Below are 24,955 nucleotides of genomic sequence, written 5' to 3' on the forward strand. Positions count from 1 at the left end.
TAAAACTATATTATATACTTAATTACTAAAGTTTACTGTGTTAGGTCCTAAAGCTTTTTCTTTACTATAGTTGTTGCTTCCGGGTCTCCAAATATCTATATTAATCGTTCCGCGAATCCTACCTAGTTAGAAAACACAAATCGTACTTCTTAATTTGTAGTAGTTATTCCATTAGTCTATATTTCTATTAAGTAGGGTTTAAACCATTTAAGTGCCTAACCTATTAGGAATAGTCCTATATAGGCTATCTAATCCATTGTCATGGCTAACTTAGCCCCTTCTTGCATGACTTTAAAATGCATTTATATCAGAAATCCTTTAAGCTTTAATCTCTCTCCTAAAAATCGTTTAATTGATGGTAACTTAACCTTTACTACTCCAATTCCATTAAGTTTGTTTTTAAGTACCGTATTATTTTCTATTAATTAATCCACTATTTCTTATAATTATCCTACCGTCACAGGTTGTTGCGAGTTAGTGTTTACTATACTAGTGTCACCTCTTAACCTTAAAGTAGTTACCGCCGTTAATAGCGTTATAGTAGCTGCTTTTGGTGGCATGTTATTCACCTTTCTATATTTAATACCATAACTAGGTAGTAATTGTATAACAAAACCTTATAGCAGGAACTACAATAGGTTCTGTTAATAGGCTAGGTATATAGGAAATACAAAGACAGTAGTNAACAACGTAATAACAANTAGTNGAGTGGTTGCCNAATAGATTAACTCNAATTATNTTCTAANAATNACTACAANGAANGAACTATCTAGGTAGGGACTAAGGGTCCTTAAATACACAACCGTACTCCTATAAAATCCTTCTTGTACGTAATATACGTCTTATTTATATTAAACGTGACGTCCCTTACGTTTAATACAGCCAACACGTTTAACTATCATGTGACTTACTTACTATTCTTCGTCATATAGTTCCACGGGTTCCATCCTAGTCCGTGCCTATATCAACCAACTAGCTTCTTCCGACTCTTCTCCAAGTAGTCATAACATCGTACTTAAAGCGTCCGTAACACTCTAATAAGGCCTAGGGTATAGCTGCTAGCCTATTAGTAACTTTCTAGGTATACTTTTACTAATTAAGTTTTTTAGTGGCGTATCTCTGGCGAGTTTGTTACGCTAGTGCGGCAATATTAAGCGCTATCTATATAGGTATATAGTTTGTAGTAATTGCCTATATATCTTCTAGTCTATAAAACTCTAGTTAGTATATAAGTGTTTCTTATATAAATATAAGGTTAATTATGCTCTCTTAGGTTTCTCTTTTCTAGGTAGGTTTGCTAGTTAGGGTAGTTAAGGTAAGGCCCCGCGTTTCTAGCTTGTTTAGTAAATATATTACCTATACTTTAACTATGGCTTACTGTCCTCCCTATAATATATAGTATGCGTTAAAGTCCCTTAGGACTATTACCTTGCCTTCCGCTATATTAATAGCCTATTAGAGTAGTCCCTGTATAGCGATTTGGGGTTTATTATCTTTTAGGTTATAGATGTTAATTATACTAATCTGGCCCCTATTAGTAGCTATTTACAGTTTATCTATATTAGGGCTAATATTATAGTAGCTCTATACTTATATGTTAATATATTAACTAACTAGGAAGTATATATAAGTAGCTAGGTTTGGTTCGTATAGGAGGTAGTATCCTTTTAGTTAGTATATTTTGCGTATTTACTTATTATATACTAGTTCTTATAGAGCTATTATTTAGTGCTCTTTTAGATCTAAGCTGTTAAATAAAGGGCGTATTACTTTGTAGTTTAAGTATCTATAGTTATATTGTATTATTATTAGTCTCTTTATAGTGTTAGTTAGTCTAATAACTTATAGATATCTTCCGTTTACCTCTAAAGCGTCTTATTTAGGGCTATTACAATTAGGATTCTTTGCTAAGATAGGTCTCTAGCGGCGTTAGTACTACCTTATAGGCGTCCTACGCCCCGCTTTACCACTAGTTAGGTAGAGGGTGCCCCTATTAGGGTGGAAACCCTAGACCTTTTTCTTTATACGACTGTCTAGCCTCTGTTACTTATTACGCTTATCTCCTTCTCCTTATATACGTTTCCTTATATCGTAGCTATAACCTAGTATAATTAGGCTTATCTTATCTTAGTAGTTTCTAGATATATATAGAAGGTCTTATATACCGTTTTCTACCACGCTTTATATTCTTTACCGCAGTTTATATATCTAGCTCCTTTGTCCTTAGGGCAGTCCTTCATCTTATATATCTTAGCGCACTACCCATACCTTTCCTATTTCCTATATACGCTCTAGGTATAGCCCTACTGCTAGATCTAAATTATTAGCGGATTTAGACTGCGTAGTAATATAGCTAAGCTTTATACTAGAGGCTATCTATAACTATTTTTTTTATATATTACTACCGCCTGCATCTTTTAGATTAGTAGGTAAATTATTAGGGTACCGTATGTTTTAACCTTTTAGAACCCTAGTGATACCCCTATATATAAGGTGCGAACTTTCTAGAGCTATATAACTCTAGATATTATAATTCCTAGAACTAATTTTTTAGTAGCCTCCGTAATCCTTTAGATAAGTTATAGGTTTATAGCGCCTTACCTGCTTTCTACTTATATATTAAGGGGTTCTCTAATTATTTTAACCAGGTAGTTCTGGCGGAGGATCTTATACTTAGAGGTATCTCCCTAAGTAATAGCCCGGTCCTTTACCTGTTAGTTAGGGAGTATAACCTCTATATTACTACTATATAGGACCTTTACTGCTATGGCCTTTAGTATATATACTCTAATTAATATAAGGATCTATTCCGGCTCTGCTCCTACTACTTTTATTATTAGACCCTAACTATAGACCTTATAGGTGCTATATGTTACAGACCTTATATTAGCAGTAATATCACTACTAAGAAGAGATATAAATAGACTACTAGTGGAAGTACGGGAGGTGCTGGAACTAGTTAAATTATAGAATAAGAGGTAGCCGAGTTATGTAATCAGTTACGTTACAAGTTTAGAACGTAGGAACGTAGGAACGCGACATACTTAGTACATTTCTTAGGCGCAGTATTGTGTATTTAAAGGACTACAGTCCCTACCTAGATAGTTCTCTTCTTTATAGTAAATCTTAGAATATAATTAGAGTTAATCTATTAGGCAACCACTCTACTAGTTATTATTATATTGTTAACTTCTTCTTACCTATATACTTAGCCTATTAACAAGTCTACCGTAGTACTTCCTATAAGGCTTTATTACACTATGCTAGGTAGGCGCTAGTGGCAATATTAGCTTATAAGGGCTTTATTATATACGTTACTAGTATTCCTTATAATTTTATAGCATTCTTAATGCGCCTAAGCCTATCCTTTATAGCGCCCTGGTTTCTATTACACCTTATCTATAGTTCCTAAGCAATTTATCCTGCTTATTAGGCCGTATATACTACCCCTACGCGTAGGTGTTCGTTTTCCCCCTTCCCTAAATCTTCCTTAATGTCTTTTAGAATGCCTATAAGTTTTTACCATTTCTAGTCATTGTCTTTTAGTTATTTTGGTTGGGTCGCCCCCTATTAGGTTTGTTATAGTATCGCGTTTTTTTATATATTGACCTACCTTTAAGTCTATTAAGACCCCCCTATATCGCGTAGGCTTTCCAGCTATAATGCGTATATTAGTTCTGGGGTATGTTATACTATAGATTTAATTAGGAGTGGTTATTTCTTTATTAAATTAGTGGTGGGCGTGTTTTGCTGCTGTAGCGGCTTTCTATAAAATTAACTAGATTTTTCCGCTTCTATTAATTAGGGCCAGTGTTAATTTACTTTAATTCTAAATCTAATAATAGATAGTAAGCCGTAAATATTTTATAAGTTAGTAGGTTATTTAAGGTTAGAGTAATCTTTTCTTATAGCCTAATTATTTATTTATTGTATAGGTCTAATTAGTAGTTTTTAAGAGGAACCTAGCCTTTTTCTATAAGATATAAGAATTAAGTCTAAAATTTAGTAAAGAGTTAGTTTAGTTTTATTATTAGGCGGTTATAGTTATACTAAATATCCCGTACTTTATTTACGTTAATATAAATAATAGCTAAATATTATAGTATTTTACTAATAGATATAAACCAGGTAGGGGAGTTATCCTTAAACTTGACTTAAAGGTAACACTAGGCACTTTTAGTAGTTTAACTAAAGAGGTAGATTATTTTAGCTTCCTTAAAAAGGAAGTAGTTAATATTAATATAGAGGTCTATTTTATTAGATAGTAGTTAGGGGTTAAGGAGCTTAATAAACTTTAATTACTTTATTATTATATTCGTACTCCCCACAATATTATATTTAGTAGAGTAAATAGATTAGCTAAGGCTTTAAAAAGGGGGAAGCTAGGCTATTTTATAGGGCTATAAGGCTTCCTAGGATCTCTTATAAGGTCTTATATATTTTTTTTACTTTAAAATAATTAGCTTTTTAGCTAACCGTAAGGGCGCAAATCCACTTACATGCGTCTATAGCGGTATTATTGTCTTTAATTTTTAATCTTAACTAGATTTTGGGTTCCTCTTAAGTAAAGGCAGTTCTCTTAAATAAACTTACTTTAGGTGCTATTATTAGCCTCCTAGGGTTTATTAAAATTATATAATTTGGTTTTAAGTCTAGGGTTCTTTTAAGGGTATAAGTTAAGTGCAGTCTAGCCTATAAAGTAGGTAAGTAACTTTTAGTATCTAAGTATAATGTATTAACGCGTTATTATAGATAAAGGTCCTCTTAGGGTAAAATGTTTTTAAGGCCTTCCTAGGCAGTATTAGGAGAGCTTAGTATAATATAACGAGCTTATATAAATACCTCTAAGATAAAGCTTATATATTGCTACTATATAAAGATACTAAGCTAAAAAGAAAAAGGAGAAGAGGAAGGCCTTTAGGGGTTAACATAAATATAAAGGAGTCGCTAAGGCGCTAGTAGTAAGCGAGCTAATAGCGATTTTCTATCCCGGGAATAGAAAACCCTAATTGGTTAGTAAAAGTCAGGGTTGGTAAAATATAGCAGAAGTATAGCAGAATTTAGCAAGTGACGCGCCCTAGCACTATTATAACTTATTAGAATCTTAAATTAGTCTTATCTAATTTTAAGAATCCTAAACCTATAGTCTTTGCCTTTATTAAGTAATAAGTTAGTACTAGTAGTTACCTACTTACTTAGACTATCTTAGTCTTACCCCCTTCTATTTTCTAAAGTAATAGATATTATATCTAGCGGAGTTATAACTCTAGTTACTAATCCTTGTTCTATAGCTATCTTAGTCTCTACCTTTATTATTATATCCTTAAGGTTTACATGCTCCTAGTAAGCTGCTTATTACAGCACTAACCTAACGCATACTGTTTTATACTATCTCGTACTATCTTATACTATTTCCTACTATTAGCTAGCCTACTATTAGCGCCTTAGCGGCTGGCCCTACTATTTATATATAATACCCCCTTTTACCTTCTTCTCCTCTTTATACCATAACGTAGTTATTTATTCTACTTTATTACAGCACCGTAATAGTTTATAGTATCCCTAGTTACGCCTCGTTATAACCTTTGTTTTTTCCTAGTCTATTATTTTTATTTTCCTAGCGTAATTATAACCCGGCGTGACTGATAATACTATGCTATAGGTCCTAGATAACCCTAACACAGTTATAAATAATCTTAGTACTATAGCCAGCCTTATAGACTTTAATTGCCTTATATAGATCTCTTAAAATAGGCGACTATAATATAGATAATACCCTATCGGTAAATATACGCAAAGTACTTACCTACCTTTTTAATACCTCCTATACCTATATTACCTAGGCAATTAGAAGTAGCCTAGAATACCCTAAGGACCTTAATGTGGTAGGAACCTTCTAGCACTTCTCTATATATATAACTTTCCTAACTAGCATTAAGAGCGGTCCCTAAGCCGTCTATAATAAAGGCCGAACTATAAAGTCCTAATTTAAAGAAGCTTAGTACAGAATCAACTCCCTTAAGACGCTTAAACTATATATACAATAATACGAATAGTAAGCCTTTACAAATACTCAGACTATATAAAGTCTAAGCCTTTAGATTACTATACTTACCCAAACTATTGCCGATAAGAATACCGCTACTAGCCCTCCTTTTCTAACTAAGCCCTATAGAAAAAAGCGTAAAGTAAAAGATCTAACCCTATTTAATAGCAAGGGATTACTAACTAAAAAGTAAGAAAAATTTAGGATATGGGAAATAAAGATCTAAGGTGTTTTATAAAGGGATATAAAGTGCTTTAAGACCCTAACAGACAAAGTCCTCTATATATAAGATATGCTAATAGATAAGGCTTATAACTATATTAAGTATAGCCTTAATATACTACGTATATACCTAAATAACTTAAGTAAATAGACCTTCTCTAACCGAGAGTCTATATTTATATATATAAGAAAGTATTATAAGACTATATATATAACCTAAGTAGTTAAAAATAAGCTAGATACCTTAAGCTAAGGCTAGTATAACTACTAGTTTTAGAAAGTAGAGCTTAATAAGTTAATAATTAAAGTAAATAAGACTAAGGAATAAAAAGTAGATCTGCTTAAGAAGAATATTTCCTCTAAGATAAAGGACCTAGCCTTTACCCTTAGCTGTAAGATCGGTAATACTAACAATAAAGGCTAAAGCGAGTAGATGGATATATTCGCTTATAACCTATAGAACTATACCTACTATACTAAGCTAAATACCGCTAAGCTAAGTATCGCTAGCGGCTATTAACCTATATTACCGCGGAATAACCTAATAAACCTTAATACCGTTAAGTTCGGTAGTAGTAATAATAGTCTCCCTAATAACGTCTAAAGATATTATATAGATAATAGACTCTATATAGCGTATGGTTAACCTAGCTACTAGAAAGATACTTATAACCCCTAAAAGAACCTAAACCCCCTTTTAATACTACCGCGCTAACCCCCTTCTAGCCGCGGCGGATTTTTTAATAGAGGGGATAGTAATTAAGGCAGTAACTATAGATAAGGATATAGGTTCGGACATAGAGACCTACCCCTATAATTCCCTTCCCTAATATAGCCTTAGCTAATAGTCCTATACGTAAACTATAGATAAGTACTCTATACTACTACCAATTATAAAACCGGCTATATTATTAGTAAAGTACCCTTTAGTATATATACATCGTTAGAGACTAATACGTTAGGATATATTAGCTAAAACCATAGCTACTAGCTAAACCCTATAATTCAGCCATTAAAAGGCTAACCCTTAGACTAAGTCGCCCCTAAGGGTTAAAACTATATAGGGAGGAGAATAAAAGGATTAGATCTATACTACTAAATTAGTTAGACCTTATTTTAAGCTAGTTACTACTTAACCTTAGAATAGTAAATAGTGATAGAAATACTATCCTTATTTAGATCTACCTCTCCTTACTATATAACTTACTCCTATAAGTTCTTATTAAAACAGTAAGCCTTATTAATACTAGTAGTATAGCACCAGCGTTTATAGATAAAGACTCGCTTATAAAAAAAGCATAATATTATAATAAAAAGACTCCTAGTTCTAAAACTACTCTGCCTTATTAATAAACTTCTATCTAGGCTTATTACCCACTACTTTATAGTAATAATAATAATTAGCCACTATACAGAATCTATACTCTTCTATATTATAAAGTTATTACCCTTTATACTAGTAATTTTTAGAATACCCTAGCTTAAAAAGCATAACCTAAAGGCAGACTTCCCTACCCTAGAGCTTAAGTTTAACTCTAATTACTATGCCTATAACTATCTCCTATAGCATATTCCCGACTATAACTAAGTAGTACTATACGGACGCATTATACGGCTAACGCTTAGATACTATTAGCTGATAGTAAAAGAGGTGCCTAATACTAGTAAGCTAATATATATAGTAAACTAAGTAGAGATTCTAGAAGACTAGATTACTACCCTATCCTTTAAAAAAAATAAACACCGCTAGAACTATAAGTCCCCCATATATACCCGCTTAACCTAAGTTAGCTAATAAAATACCTAACCTTAAGTTATTTGCTATACGTATATGCGACCGCACATATAATAGCTAAGGGCGTTATAGCTAAGACTAAAACCAGAGTAATTAAGACCTTTTCCCTATAACGCCTAACTTTATACCTATCTCCCGCGCGTACTATATAGGGCCGCTACCTTATTTCCGCCCCCCTAGGCTAACTAAGCTATACTAGCCTAGCTATAGCACCGAAGAACTAAACACGCCCTAATCTAGACGATATTAGATATATTTATACCGTTAATTTCACCTAGTTCTATAAATAAAAAGATATAAAGGTAATAAGGATCTATATAGCAGAGCTAGTAGAACTAGTTAAATAAGAAGAGTATTAATAGCTACTTAAGGAGCTGCCTATAGGCCTAATAGAAGTACTGAACCTACTAGAAAGTTCTTTCCGCTAGCTAGTAGAAGGCGACTATATAATAGATAAAGCCCATAAAGCGCTACCCCTTTATTTTTATAACTTCTTTAAGATAAACCTAAAAATAAAGTCTAAGTTTTTACGCTAAAAGATAGTTAATACTAATATTAAGAAAGTTCTAAAAGATAAACTAGGATTAACCTATAAAGATATTTTATAACGCTTACTAAATGTGACGGCTCGAACCATCGAACAAATGTCTCACTAGAGACTTGAACGAATGCTTGCAAGATCAAGCGAACGAATGCTGTATTACGAAGATATTAAGCTAAGGAGCAAGAGAAGGTGGTGAGGCCACGTCTATATACACACGCCAAGTCTTAAGCGAACCCCTGACTAGGTGACGCGCTCCAGCGCCGTCACACTAAAAGAGTTTCGCGAATATATTAAATACTTTCTCCCTAAAAATATAGATAAGCTGCCCCCTTACTAACTATAGGACTATAAAATTAAGATTATACCTAGAAAGCAGGCCTCGTATTATAAAAAAAAACTACTTTTACCTACTAAACTTAGTTATATAAAGAAGTGGATTAATAAGATACTAGATAAGGGTTTTATCTATAAATTAATCTTACTAGCCGTTATACTACTCCTCCTTACTATAAAACCTAGCGGCGGTATATAAATCTACTATAACTACTAAGGCCTAAACACAGTTACTATTAAGAATTAGTATCTATTACTACTAGTCTATAAGATACTTAACGCACTCTATAGTGCTAAGTACTTTACTAAGCTTAATATAATTACTACGTTTAACCGGATCCAAATCGCGGAAGGCTATAAATAGCTTACAGTATTTATTACCCGGTTTAGGCTCTATAAAATATTAATTATACCGTTCGGTCTTTATAACGCACTCGCTATATTTTAAAACTATATTAACTATATTCTATATAACGCCCTTAATAACTACTACACTGCATATCTTAATAATGTCCTTACCTTCTTAAAAATATACGCTAAGTATACGAAATATATAAATAAAATTATCTAGAGACTTGGTAATGCTGGACTCTAAGTTAATATTAATAAGTTTAAGTTTTATACTACCAAAATAAAATACCTTAGCTTAATTATCTTAACTAATGGCATAACTATAGACCCTAAAAAGGTGTAGGCCTTATAGGAATAGAAGGACCCGACGTTAGTTAAGAAACTATAGTAATTTCTTAGCTTCGCGAACTTCTACTAATGATTTATCTAAGGCTACTCTAAGGTAGTTAAGCCTATAACTAGGCTATTAAAGAAGAGTATTAGCTAGTTATAGGGCCTTAACTAAATATAGGCGTTCTAGACCCTAAAAATAGCGTTTACTATAGTACCGGTCCTAGCGTATTACAACTATATAAAGAAAACTGTGGTAGAGATAGACGCCTTAAACTAGGCTTTAGGTAGAGTACTCTATTAAGCTAATAAAAGTAATAAGCTTAAGCTAGTTACATTTTTTTCTACTAAGTACTTAGCCCCTAAATATAACTATAAAATATATAATAAGGAGCTCCTAGTAATTATTAAGGCACAAAAAAAATAGCGCCTTAAACTGTAAAGAACTAAGTATCTATTTAAAATTATTATAGACTATAAGAACCTCTAGACCTTTATAATAATAAAACAATTAAATTAGCGCTAAGTCTGCTAGGCTAAGTTCCTTTCCTAATTTAACTTTGTTATTACCTATAGGCCTAGCACTAAAGCCACAATCTTAGACGCTCTTAGCCGCCTCCTAGGCGTTATACCTACTAATATTAATAACGAATATCTATAATACTAAGACCGTATTATCTTACTACCAAAGAAAGTTAACCCTATTACCCTAGAAGAGCTACTAAGCAAATCCCAAGATTAGAGAATTAAAGACTTTATTACAGTAATAGACCTAAAGTTTAAGAAAAAACCCCTTAAGGAGCTTATTAAGAATGCCTATATAGAGAATAAACTTGCTAGGAATATATTGGCTGCGCTACGTAAATAGGAAGACTATAAAGTACGCCGTTAGCCTAAGCAGATTAGGAAGCTGCTCTACAATAATAAATCTAAATACTTAATTATTAACGGCCTAATCTACTATAGGAATTAAGTATTTGTCCCTAACTTACCTAAACTCTAATTAGAACTTATACACCGTATATATAGTTTAGGCCCTATAGGTTACCTAGGCCGCGTTAAAATACTAAACCTCCTTAATTAAATGTATTAGTAGCTAGGTATTTTATAGTTTATAACTACCTTTATAAGAGACTACGCTCTTTACTTCCGTATAAAGACCCTATACTTAGTACCGTCCAGTTTTCTAAAACTACTAAAACTACTAGTCTGCCCGTAGACTAATATCTCTATTAACTACGTTGTTAACCTGCCTAAGTGCCTTTATAACTGTAAAATATATAGATATATCTTTATTGTTGTTAACCGCCTAATAAAGATAAGATACTTTATCCTTATTACTAGCCTAAATACTAAGAAGCTCGTTAAAGTATTTATCTATACTATCTATAAGTTATATAGCGCTTTAAATACTATTGTTTCTAATAAAGGCTCTTTATTCGTTTCTAACTTTTAGCGTCGCCTAAACTAGCGCCTAAAGGTAACCCTAAGCCCTAGCTCCGTATAGCACCCTAAAATAAATAGTTAAACTAAGATTATTAATACAGTAATAAATAAGTACTTATACGCCTTTGTAAGCTTTACCTAAGATAACTAGGTAGATTAGCTCCCCCTTACTAAGTTTATTATAAATAACTAGGTTAATAAGACTATAGGAATCTTACCGTTCTTTGCCAACTATAGCTATAACCTATATCTGGGTATTAAACCGGTAGGCCCCTAGCTATTAGCCCTATCTATATATATAAAGAAGAAGTATTTGTAAGCTAATACTATTGCTAACCGCTTTAAGCGCATCTTAACCCAGCTTAAAGCCCTAGCTTATATCTCCTAGTAATGCTATAAAGATAACGCTAATATAAAATAAGATTAAGGTATAATATTTAAAAAGGATAATATGGTTATAGTTAGCCTTAAAAATATAAAGACTAACCAGCCTAAGAGAAAGTAAAATAATAATTAAGACGGACCCTAGCCCGTCCTAGCTGCCTATAAAGGAGTAGTTATAGTTAACCTTCTAGACTATATCCGTATTAATAAGTCTTTCTATACTTCAAAAGTCCGCCTCTAGTTCCCTAAAGAGATCTCTGGTTAAGTATATATTAATAAAGAGGAACGTTATAATATTATAGGCATGATAGCTAAAAGGGATAATAACAGTAATATTACGGATAAGTAGGAATTTAAAAAGATCCTTAATATATATAATAAAAAAATAGATAAGCACGGCTTAATATATTATATTAAGTGGAAGTATTATAATAAGAAAACCTAGGAACTTAAGAAATCCCTAAAAGGGTATAAGCGCGTACTACTAAAGTTTTATAAATAATACCCTAAGAAGTTAGAACCCCTAAACTGGGTATAAGATAAGGGAGAGTTATACTAAAACCGTAGCCGACTATAAAGATAATTTAAGGAACTTTAACCGCCGGTTAAAGTTATCTAATTAGTTAGTTTTTTTATTAAAAAGCGCTACGTAGTAGCAGTATAGAGTTCTACTAACTTTATTTATTAAACTAACTAATTAGGATTTTCTATACCCGGTATAGAAAATTACTATTAGCTTAATTAAGAGCGGTAAGCAGAAGTAATATCTTTATAGTAAAAATAAGTTATTTAATTTAGGGACTAAACCTTCTAAGGAGGGGAGTACTATCACAGCACTAACCTAACGCATACTGTTTTATACTATCTCGTACTATCTCGTACTATTTCCTACTATTAGCTGGCCCACCACTAGCGCCTTGGCGGCTAGCCCTACTATTTATATACAATACCCCCTTTTACCTTCTTCTCTTCTTTATACCACAACGTAGTTATTTAATCTACTCTATCGCAGCACCATAACACTGCTTTTATTATCTTATTATCGCTAATTTCCGTATTTATTTTAAATAGGTTTATTAGATCTTTAGGTGCATTATATCTATATATATTTTTCCTATAATAGAGCCTATTTTATGTTAGCGACTTAGTCAATCAAGGCACGAGCACGGTAAGATGGACGCATATAAGCCTATATAATTGGATTGTCTATAAACGAGGATCTAAAGCTAGAGAAAGGAAAGGAGACGGAAGGCGGCGCCGCTCGACGTTATATACAATCCTCTGGTCACGTGACGGTGATTGTCTAAAACTGTGTGAAACTGCCCCGCCATAATCCACCGATATCCATCAGCCACAATCCACCAGTTTTCACCAGTTTCCACCAGCGCCGTAATATTTTACTTATTATCCTATTTCTATATATCCTAGAGTTCTCTTAGCTTAGGCTCTTATAGCTAATAGCTTACGCCATACTTAGCGTCCTTATATATTTAGTATACGTTATTATAATAAAATGTAAAGCGCTGACTAATCTAGCCTGTCTTCCTCCAAAAACGAGCACCTCCTATAGCTCCACCAATTTGGCTTCAAATTATATAAATAAAACTTTATTTTATGGCCTTAAAATAGAGCTATAAAATAAGACCTTATTTATATATTAGAGTTAGATTGGTAGGGTTATAGGGGGTATATTGTTTTAATGGTGGGGTGGATGCGCGCGTCGTAGCGAGTTCCCGATATTTTGCAACCAACAGTAAGCTCTACGCGAGTCTCCGACACCTCCGAAAACACAGTAACTGTGCTAGGGCCCGGTACGCCCGGAGGCTTGAGACTAATACAAGAAGGTGTCTCATGCAGCTGTAGTCGAGATGTGGGAGATTGCGGGTTATCGGTGAATTATTTCGTTGAATGCTTCAATTAATCCGAGGTTCTTGTAACCCTGCCTCACCGCCGTATTGTCTGCAGGGACATTCTGTTGACTCAACATGCAGACGGAGATCCCACATCCAACGCAGTATCTGCTTCCCATACTTCTCCTAACATTGACTCTAGGCTAGGATAAGAAAATACAATCTATACTCTCTGACCCCATCACGAGATATATTGACTTTTAGACCTAATTACTGGGCCAAATCGATAAAGAATCCACGGAACGGGGGTGAGTGCGAGGACAATAAATGCAAGTAAGCTTGTCGCCCAAGCAATTCCCAGACACTCGTACACTAGCACAACTCAGAAACTTTCCAAAATAATAGACAGACAAAAGAGAAAAAGGAGAGAGGAGACCTACTTTGGATCGTAAATAATGGAAATGCGGCTCCAAGAAGGCTGCGAACCATAGCCACAGTTGCTGTTGCGGAGGCGCCCACGCTTGCCCCATAAACATCAATAACGTAAATGGCATACGACATCTATGATAAGCTTATACATCAATTTATTGAACGAGATGTTCACTGCCGGCATTCGCCAGGACATGGGAGACCAGCGAAAATTGGGCAAGATAACTTACGAATACGAGAAAATTTCCAAACGCAAAAATAGCGGAGCCAACTATAGATACAATCCAGTGCACACTTGGTCGCGCGGACCAACCGCACCAGAAAAGCCCAACCGGGACAAAGATACTTCCGATCAGAGCTAGTAACAAGCGCTTTTCTGGAGGAGGGTTGATTGCCTTGCCAGCGTTAATAGCTTGGACCGTATTTCTATAAGAAATCCGGCTGAAGACTACTACGAGCATGAACGCGACCACATTACCGACGGCAAGACCGAGGAATACGAGGCCTTGGGATCCAAGATCAAAATCGTAAGTTTTAATGAAAATATAAGGCAGGGCAGCGAAGAGTGAATAATAAATGGCGAAGTTGAAACCGATATAAAAAGCAAACGTTCCTACAATGATTTCTGTGAAGAACATATTCCAGGGCCGGAATAGAGTCGACGTCAGCAAAAGATTCATCCTCCGAGATAGCGAGAGCTGAAAGCCGTCTGGTCCAGGAACCCCGAGTTTTTTTGCTCGGCGGTTTAGTAACACCTTTTTGTAAGTTTCTCTCATGCCAATTGCGAAGAGACTGGCGGCAATAGCAATAAAGAGAAGTATCCATTGCGTCCAGCGCCAGCCTTTTGCCGGAACTGTGAAGCCACTGATAAGAGGTCTAGAATTGCGTAAATCAGAGGTTGGCTCTCCTTATGAAATTTGTTTGTAGTTGCTCCACTCACCCAAAGGAGGGACCAAGGAATGGAATTAGTACGAGAAAGGCCATTGGAATAGCTCGATCTTGTGGCACCCAGATATCTGCGATTGTGCCTGCAGAGACACTCAGGACAGGACTTCCAAAAACCCCAGCAAGAAATCTGCAAATCGTTATTGCTGCTATACTCTGGGACAGGCCTGCACCTAGGGTAAATAGGGCAAAGAGGAAAAGATATGGGGCATAAGTTCCGCGACGCCCGAATGTCTCGCTCAGCGGCGCCGCAAGGACTGGACCCCAAGCTTGGCCGAAAACATAGAAAGAGTAGGGAAGAAGAGCAATTGTCATAGAGACATGAAATTGCTGCCTGATCAGCTCTATGCCTGGTATGTATATGGAAGAAGCGATGGTTCTATAGAAGAGTATAAGCTACGGAAAGCTCAATCTTCAATAGTGGAAATATCTAACACTACGAATGCAAAAGCTGAAGGAACAGCCGTGTGGTATATCTTTCTTGCATTTGTCCAGTTGTAAGGGTTTTCTTTGTCATATGGCCCACTCCAATCTTTCACTGGTATAATCGTTTCAAGTTTGGGATGTGTGCCTAATCCTTTCGAAGCCGAAGAATTCCCCATAGCGGCTTCAAAATGGAATTGGCGTGCAAGGAACCAAGCCGAAGAATTCAATTTCGGGGAGCGACTCCGCTATTCGGTGATTGTTGGGTTGCTTGCACACTGGCGGATATGAGCTGCAAAATCTGAAGAAATTTTTTATCCCAAGCCAATCTCTAAGCTTTGCGTAAAGGCATCAATTTATCCTAAAGGCGGTAAGCCGGTAAGATTTACTAGGTCAAGAGATTTGGTCAATTCTACACTGCTCAGTAATCGTTTTGCATGCATATCGGTCAGACAAAGGATCACTATCTGCGCCAATGCCCTTTATTAAGTATCCGCTAATATGGAGACGTCATCAGGTGTCATCCTCACACTCCAGTTCCTGAGGGCCTGTTAGAATCCCGATCGGACGGTCAGTGCTGTCGGGTCCCCGCCATGTTTCGGAGAAGACTAACAGGAGGCCACACACCTCTCCTGATGTATATATATTAATATTAATATTACCTAGTTATAGATCCACCTTAATTAACCTATTAGTAAGAGGAGTAGGTAGATATTTATAAGTATAACGAAGCCTTGTAGGAAACACCACGATGGACTTGTTAATAAGCTAGGTATATAGATAAACAAATAACATGATGAACTTTAATTAATTCTAAGATTTACTATTAAGAGAAAACTATCTATAATAGGGAACGTGGATTATTAAACATATAACTATACTCCTAAGAAATCCCTTTAGTACCTTAGTATATTTAGTACGTTAATATATTAACTATCTGCTAACTATATAACTCGTCTAGCTTTCGTCTTATCCCTTAACACGGCAATTTTAGTCCTTAGGTTATCGATAAGAATTAACTAATTAGAAAAGCTAGGTTAAATATAAATATTTAATTAAATCTAGTTATAGATATAAGTGACCTTAGCAAAGGACCCTATTGTCTTAAGGGATAGTTTTACTAGCTTTAAGGCATCTAGTATTGTAATAGCTAACTTATCTAAGTCTCCTCTAAGTAGTTATACTACTACTGTTATAAGGTCTATAATGCTATCCCCCTCCTCTAATCTCTAAGTCCTTAATTAGAAGTATAGTATATTACATTTTAATTTAGTAACCTTTATAACTTATAATATCTAAATAACCTTTATAATTATATTTATAACGCTATACTTATTTAGTTACTGTTATTCTCTTACTTAGTAAAATTACAAGTCCTTATTCTTATTATATAGAGAAAGGGTTAGTTTATATTATAATTATACCTCCCTTTAATTACTAACTTTCTGTTACGGCTCCGTAACGGATCTAGTCAGGGGGCTCGCTTGAGCCTTGGCATATGTATATAGACGTGTCCTTTTCCACCTTCTGCTCCTCATCGTGATATCCGGGTCCATAGACATTCCAATTGTACAGGCTTGCATACGTTCTTTACGGCGCTCGTGCCTCGATTGACTGAGTCGCTGTGACACTTTCTCTTTATTTTAAATATATAAAGGCGAATATATTTTATCCTATAACGTTTACTTTATCTTTAATACTAAATATATGCGTTATATTATCCTTTATAGTCTTTTAGTCCCTTAGTTAATTTATTATAGGGTCTTATATTTAATCTAAGACTAAGAAGCTTAAGGATAGGCTTAAATCCTTAATATAAAGATAGCCGCTTATACTACACTTTATTATCTTAAAAAAAGTCTATAAAAAAGGTTGTTTAAAAGATTATAAGCTAGTTTAATAGGGTTTAGCTAAGTCTAGAGATAGAAGAATAGGTTTTACTAAACTAGAAAAGGAAACAGCTCCTTATAGCTTAGTAGACACTCCTTCTATATCCCCCTTAAGTAGTTTATTTTTAGTAATCCTTCTTTTTTAATAGTACTTCTATACTTTTTCCGTAGTATTCTTAAGATTTTCTATAGGTTTCTATAAGTCTCTTTATAGTCCTTTTATTTAAATTTATACTACGCTTTATTATCTATACTCTTATAATTTATAACTTTCTAAACTTCTTATTTATTTTCCTCTTAACCTCTATATATATCCCTTTTATATACTAATAGTTTCATATTATCTTTACTAATTCTAGTATAGTTAAACCCCCTTAATACGATATGGGGTATATAACGATATCCTCTACATTACGATTTATACCCCTTAATCAAGCCTTTTTGGTGTAATATTACGATAATCTGACTTTTGACAATATCGTTAAGGTAGCTTTACTAAAATCGTTGTAACCAGATAAGATTTTGTATGGGGAGAGCCCTATTTAGCCTATACAGTGGGTGTCTTATACCCTTTTAGGGTAGTTAGCCTCCCTTTTCCTGCTTATTAACGCATTACGTGACTATTTAGTATATTTAAAAGCAACTAAGAAATAGTAGTTTTAGGATTTATAAGTAATATAAACCTAATTATATAGGGAAATATAGTAACAAAAAACTATACTAGGCTAAACTAGGCGTATAATAGGTGTATTATATAGGCAAAATAATATAGCGCTAAATTTGTACTAGATAAATACTAGGTTATCTACTTTATAAAGAAAAGAATGGTAAATAACGACTTAGTACTAACAGAAGGTATCTAGGGCCGCGAAGCAAAACTAGAAGCCACCTTTAAGGTTCTAGGGGTTTAGGTAGACGCTAAATTAAACTAGAACGTATATATTATATAGGCGACTTACTAGGGAGTTATAGTATTTGTAATTGCATTATAAATCGCAGTCTTAACCTAGGGGCCTTTATTTAGACATATACGAATATATAGTAATAGTAAGGCTAATAGTATTATACGGCGCCTAGATCTAGGGTCTAAGTCTAAATAGTAAGCTACTAGTAAAAAGCTCCCTAACGCTACTAGCTAAGCTATAAAACTAATACCTATATAGGATTATAGGGGCCTATAAGAGAATACTATATACCGCACTAAACCAAGAAGTAGTATTACTACTATTAGACATATATATAGATATAATTGCTATATAGAGAGCAGTTATGATATAAGACTACCTAGTAGGGAAAGATATACGCTAAATATTAATATATATATAAGGAGTAAAGGCCTAATAAAGGGGTAACGTGTTTAAGTATATAAGCGGTAGAAAGATAATAGAAAATAAAAAAAACTACTATAATAATAAAGGCTATAAGGCTATTAGTATAAATAGAGACCTATTATATAAATTGCAAGATAGATAGATAGCGAGTAAAAGCGATACTAGAAGAAGGCGGTAAAAGTATAGAGAGCGGTTATATAGAATACCCTATAGATAACACTAACTCTCCCTATATAAAGGATAGATAAAGGTAGAATCTATCCTTACCTTTCTACTATAGATAGAGATTTTAGGACTAAACGTATAGCTAATAAGTATCTATATTCTAAATACTATACTATATTATAAGTGCGGTTAGCCTATATAGTTAATGCGCTATATACCACTCTTTTATAACTACTACACGGTAAAAGACTAGCTATTTGCTAGGGTAGGTAAAAATAATATTACCTAAATACTTTTTATAAGTAAAGGTCTATATATAGTAGTATAATAGCCTATAGATTAAGGAGTCCTTTAGCAGTTCTAAATAGCAAGTAAGATCTAATAGGAGGATACCTATAGATACCCCTTACCAGCCCCTTAGTGACTAAATACCCATATCTAGTTAAAGGCAGTATGTAGGTAAATTACTAAACCCTTTTACTACCTCCTCCTTTATCTTTTAGAGTGCTTTAAAAGCATAGTATATAAGGTAGACTTATTATAAAGATATATAGGCTAGGCGAAGGCAGAGTGTATAAGATTAGCTAAAAGGATATACTTAGGTTTTTCCTCTATTAGGGGTTTTTTCTATATATAGAACGTAGAAGCCTATATAGACCTAAAAGGGGGGCCGAATTAGGCAATAAATAGAGTCAATAATAATTATTAAGTCTACTATAAAGGCTACGTAAGACTAAGATAAGGAAGACTATAGAGCGAGTAAGGTTAGCGTAGTTAAGAGAAGTGTAAATCGCGATTACGCCAAACCTAACTAAGTAATTAGTCTATAAGTAAACCCTTAAAAGGCCCGGTTTTTAAGAGATCCTAGTAAGACTAAAGCTTTATAAGATTTTTAATTTTTAGTATTAAGGCACGTAATTAATTACCCCTAATTTAATTAGCTTCTACTACTTATAAGCTATATCTATAACGTAGAAAAGCTTTTAAATATACTTACTAATCGTAGTATAATCTAGTTTAGATAGATTTTAATGGTGTTATAGTAGTTAGAGGGGGTAGTAAAATTTAATTTATAAGGCCTTATAATATCTTATATTTTTATACTAAATATCGCGATTATACTCTACTAGATATTTAATTATAATATATAGAATATATTACTATTTATTTTACGCCTAAAATTAACTAAATTATATATTAACTATTATTTATAACTATCTACTACGCTATATTTTCTAAATCTGCTTATAGAAATAGCTAAAATCTACTAAAAAGCTCTACTTTATATAGCTTTAAGATTTAATATAATATTAAATCTTTTCTAAAATAACGTAATTAGTCCGGAATAAAGACGATAAAACCAATATATAACTTGTTTCTCTTTAAAGACGATCTATTCTGGTATAAAGCAGAAATAATCCGGAACGAGCCGTATGCCGGCATAATGTCTCGGGTCCCACATTATATTTTAGGGTAGGAAACCGTGCACGAGCCATCGGCTTTTTTCCTTTTTCCATTTAATTTTTTTATTTCCATTGTATTATACTACGTACAATGCTGCGCATGCAGCCTCTAGGCCATGGTGCTATAATTCTATATATATAATCGTTTCTAGGCAGCTTAATCTGTGTTAGTAGCTATATCGTAGTAATTGATAAATCACTATACTGGGGGTTTACAAGTAAAATACTAAGTTAGTAACAACTATTAGGTAGTGAGAAAATGGTAGAAAAACGCTACAAAAAATCGAAAGAAAATCATAAGTAATCCTAACGCATATCCCTGTCCTATTTGTGGTTTATTTCTGTCCTTTTGCGGCGTGCATGCTTATTTCTAATGGCTTTAAGACACCACCAAATTGATCTTTCCTTATCGCCTATGCAGCGAGCCGTCAGCACGCTGCATAAATATACGCTGACTGACTGCTTGCATCAGCAGCTTGCTGCCTGCGATGCTGCCTGTTGGTCACACTGGCAGTCACTCTCAACTTTCACTTCTGGGGCTGTGTCGGACGAAGTCGTGTGTCGATTGATCTATAAAGAAAATGAGACTATATATACATCAAAAAGTCGTCGTCAGCTTCGTCTGACCTACGACTTATTTGGTTCATCAGCTAGAGTTTCAAACATCAGTCGTTTGACCAAGGACTGGTGCGGCTTCTAGGGTTCCATAGGTCGACAGATTGCTTAATTAACAGTACCCGCATCTGCGCAAATCCTCCTTTGTTCTCTATTTATTTTGCGCTTTTCACCCATTCATCCCTGTAGTCAGATATAAATATGCTGGATATAATCCTTAGGGTCTCATTTCAACCCATATGGCTGGCCTTTGCTCTTATTTGGTTCATTCTATTCTCATGGTTTAGAACTGTGCGGGTCAGGTTTCGCGTGAAGGCACTAGGAAGTCGTTACGCTCCGAGGATACAAACATACCTGCCCTTCGGTAGATCCCATTAATATCTTAACAGTCTTCAAGGCTAACCAGTAGAGCAGGCCTTGCGTTTATTTATAAGTCTATCACGGCGGCTAGAAAGCAGCGATCTTTTGACCTCTGGCGCTCGCTGTTCGCCGCCTATGGAACAGTGGATTCACCCTACACTGTTGAGACTAAGATTGGCTCTAGACGGTATATCCTTACAGCCGACCATGAAATCATAAAAGCTGTGCTTGCCACCCAGTTCAATGACTTTGGCAAAGGGGAAACTTTTAATAGGCAATTTCATGACTTCCTCGGGGACAGCGTTTTTACTACTGATGGGAAGGAGTGGCATGACAGCCGTCAGCTGATCCGTCCACTGTTTGTGAACCAACGGATCGGAGATTTGGAAGTGTTTGAGAGACATACTCAGAGACTTCTGAGTCTAATAAACGGAAAGGGAGAAACAACTGAGCTTCAACAACTGTTATTCCAATATACGCTGGATGTGTCAACAGATTTTATGTTTGGCAAGACCGTTGGCAGTTTGGAAAACCCTCAAGTCGAGTTTGCCAATGCAATTAGTGAGGTGCAGGGAGTACAAGCCGTGATTGCAAGATTAGGGTATGTACAACCCTATTACCGACCTTCCATTTGACTCCGATTTAACGTATCCTGCTGTATAGTCCTCTGCATCGAGTTATCCCTCGCGGGACCTATTTAAAAGGTCTTATTGTCATCAATTCTCTCATAAAACCATTTGTCTCCCGTACGCTCAACCTCAGTCCAGAAGAGCTTGAAAAGGTCTCCAGCACGTCCTCGAAAGAATATACCTTTCTCCATGCATTGGCTCGCTCAACACGCAGCCCCAAGAAGATCCGCGATGAGCTGGTCAATCTTCTTTTTGCAGGACGGGACACGACTGCTGCTACACTCTCCTGGCTTTTCTACGAACTAGCTGGCCACTCCTCGGTCGTCCGAAAACTGCGCTCTGAGATCATGTCTGTACTTGGAGATGACTGTAACAAACCCCCGAGATTAGAAGACCTCAAAAAGATGATTTATCTCCATCATACTGTCAATGAGATCCTTCGTATGTACCCGCCAGTTCCTTTCAATATCCGCTCCGCCCTATCTGACACCACCATCGCCACATCTACCTCTCCTCAACCACTCTATATTCAGAAAGGAGACTCTGTTGTTTTCTCAACTCTCGTGCTTCATCGACGTGCAGATATCTACCCATCTCCATCCCCATCTTTCGCGCCAGTTGATCAATTCTCGCCTGAGCGTTGGGAAACCTGGGCACCAAAACCGTGGACGTATATCCCATTTAATGGTGGTCCAAGGATCTGTGTTGGGCAGCAGTTTGCCTTAAGGGAGATCTGGTTTACAGTCTGTAGAATCTTGCAAAGATTCGAGAGGTTGGAGAGAGTAGAAATTGCAAGGCCAGGAGACGGTGAAGGACACGACGAGAGAGTACAGTTTATGAGGACGGAGATTGTAGGGACTCCAGGGAAGAAGGTCAGAGTTAAATTTTGGAATTATGCTGGGCTCTGTCACGAATAATATGTCACTGTATGAGCAAGCAGGATCTTTCGCTCGTATGTAAATTCCTCAAGGCTGTCTATAGTTATAGATAAACCGGCGGTAGAAGTTATAAAAGCTAAGGAAGAACTAGATCCCCTTTATAGTATAAGGGGGTTTCTAGTTATAAATTACTTTAACCTTCTTAGGAATAACCTTAAATCCTTTTATAGTAACAATAAACCTAAGATACTTTATACGTTTTACTCTAAATTTATATTTCTTAATATCTATTTATAAGCCTATATTCCATAACCTCTTTAGGACCTTTTTAATATAAACTTAATACTTAAATTTATTGTCTAAGTATATAAGAATATTGTTTAGGTAGGCTGTATAGAATTTATTAAGATAGTTAAAAAGGACGTTATTTATATACCTTTAGTATATAATCGGCCCGTTTATTTATCTAAAAAAAAAGACTTTATATTTATAGGACCTATAATAGGCATAGAATATTATTAAGTCTTTAGCTATAACGTAGTCGGCAAGCTAATAGGCTATGCAAGCCTCCAGGCCACCCCACTAAACCACTAAAGGTAAATATAGCAAATTACTCAACCACGAACAATTGTATTTGGTGTAGCTATTTACTAGCTACTTATTTATATAACGGAACCTTATAGCGAGTACCACGATAGGCTTGTTATTAGGCTAGGTGTGTAGGTAATGCAAATTAAAGTTAATAATATAATAATAACTAGTAGAGTAGTTACCTAACAGATTAACTTTAATTGTATTCTAAGAATTGCTACAAGGAAGGAACTATCTAGGTAGGGACTAAGGGTCCTTAAATACACAACTATACTTCTATAAAATCCTTCTTATATATAATATACATATACTCTATTTGCTTTATTATAGATTATATAGATTACGTTACGTAACCTTAGTTACTATTCCTTGTTATATAGCTCTATTAGTTCTATCCTAGACCGTACTTAAATTAACTAACTAGCTTTTTTTAACTTTTCTCTAAGTAGTTATAATATTATACTTAAAGCGTCCGTAACACTATCTCCCTTTTCTTTATCTTTATCCTTAAAGATTCTTAATATCTCTAAGTTGTTTACTAGAGGTATAATATCCGTCTAATTAATTTGGTTAATATCGTTACTTATTATACTTAAAGTAATTTCTTCCTCTTTAACTGCTCGTTGTGCTCGCACTATTGCTATAATATTATCTCTTAGTGAGATTATACCGTCTCTATATTCTTGCTGTTTAAAAGAGGAGTTAGTTTATATTACGCTAGTAAACCTATCTTTACAATAACCGTTTTTTTGCTTAAAGTGTACTAAAGCAAATATTTATTTGTCCTATAACGTTTACTTTATCTCTAATACTAAATATACGTAACCTATTATTCTTAATAATCGTCTAGTTCCCTAATTAATTTATCTTAGGGTTTTATATTTAATCTACTACTACACAGCTAGATAATAAACTGTTTATTACTCTGGCGGAGTTATACTATTCTTATAACGCGGAATAGGAGGCTACTAATGCTTAGTAATGGGCCCTTAAGTCTTATCTTATAGCATCCGCTTAATTAATCCGTCTTAAAAAGGTTTATAAAAAGGTCCGTTTTAAGGAATAGAAGCTTATAAAATAGGGTCTATAGGAACTTAGTAATAAAATAACGGATTTTTTTCTAACTAAGAAGGAAATAGATTTAAGTAGCTCGGCAACTGCTCTTCTTAGGTCCCCCTTAGGTGACTTATTTTTTAGCGATCCTTTTTTATTAATACTGCCTANCCTAATNTNTTNTAATACTCCTATACCTTTCCTATAGCGTTNTTTAGNTTNTNTAGTAGTTCCTAGGTAGTCTTATTATAGCCTATCTACTTTACCTTATACTATATTTCGTTATTAATGTCCTTATAGCTAACAATTTTTAAAACTTACTATTTGTCCTCTTTTTGTCCTTTATACGTGTCTATCTTATAAACTAGTAGCTTAATATTCCCGTATATTAGCTTTAGTATTATAATATACTATATAGGGTAGATCTTTATTTTAGCTAGTAGGTTTAACTTAAACGTAACTAGTAAAATTCTTTATTTAATTTTAAAAGGTCCTAGTCTAATATAGTCTAACTTCTTGCTTAGTTATTAACTCTTAAAATTTTTGTGTAGTAGCTATACTTTATCTCCCTCCTTAAGATCTTGTCCCTTAGATCTCTTAATATTATAGTACCTTTTTATTCTCTACTATACTATTTCCACTAATTCCATAAGGTCTATATAAAGATTTATTAATGTTTTTATTCTTTCTTTAGCTATGCTACTTATTTTTTTTGCTTACTATAGTAACAACGATATTCTTAGCTTATATCTATAATTTGCCTTAAATAGTAATATACCTATTCCTTTTTATGGTATTATATTATATATAAACTGTATAACTAGTAATAATAATACCCAATTATTCTATACGTAATTAATATAGTGTTTTAGATATTGTTCTA

The 24,955-nt window shown here is 34.4% G+C and overlaps 2 protein-coding genes across 2 annotated transcripts; one reads left to right on the forward strand and one right to left on the reverse strand.

Annotated features, from left to right (window-relative positions):
• Positions 1-13,373: 13,373 nt before the first annotated feature.
• Positions 13,374-15,277, reverse strand: K441DRAFT_601409 (polyamine transporter 2; the record flags this gene model as incomplete). The annotated part of the gene is made up of 5 exons (XM_067645230.1): positions 13,374-13,673; positions 13,742-13,862; positions 13,961-14,606; positions 14,671-15,054; positions 15,111-15,277. The coding sequence occupies 5 exons, from the start codon at positions 15,275-15,277 to the stop codon at positions 13,543-13,545; spliced, it is 1,449 nt and encodes a 482-aa protein (XP_067510164.1). The 3' UTR covers positions 13,374-13,542.
• Positions 15,278-20,762: 5,485 nt separating this feature from the next.
• On the forward strand, positions 20,763-22,555 carry K441DRAFT_702486 (cytochrome P450; the record flags this gene model as incomplete). Its single annotated transcript, XM_067653406.1, has 3 exons — positions 20,763-20,925; positions 20,976-21,522; positions 21,585-22,555. 3 exons carry the CDS (start codon positions 20,763-20,765, stop codon positions 22,465-22,467), a joined length of 1,593 nt encoding a protein of 530 aa, XP_067510165.1. The 3' UTR covers positions 22,468-22,555.
• Positions 22,556-24,955: the final 2,400 nt, after the last annotated feature.

The sequence above is a fragment of the Cenococcum geophilum genome (genome assembly GCF_001692895.1).
Source record: "Cenococcum geophilum 1.58 unplaced genomic scaffold K441scaffold_2, whole genome shotgun sequence".
Classification (NCBI taxonomy): Eukaryota; Fungi; Ascomycota; class Dothideomycetes; order Gloniales; family Gloniaceae; genus Cenococcum; species Cenococcum geophilum.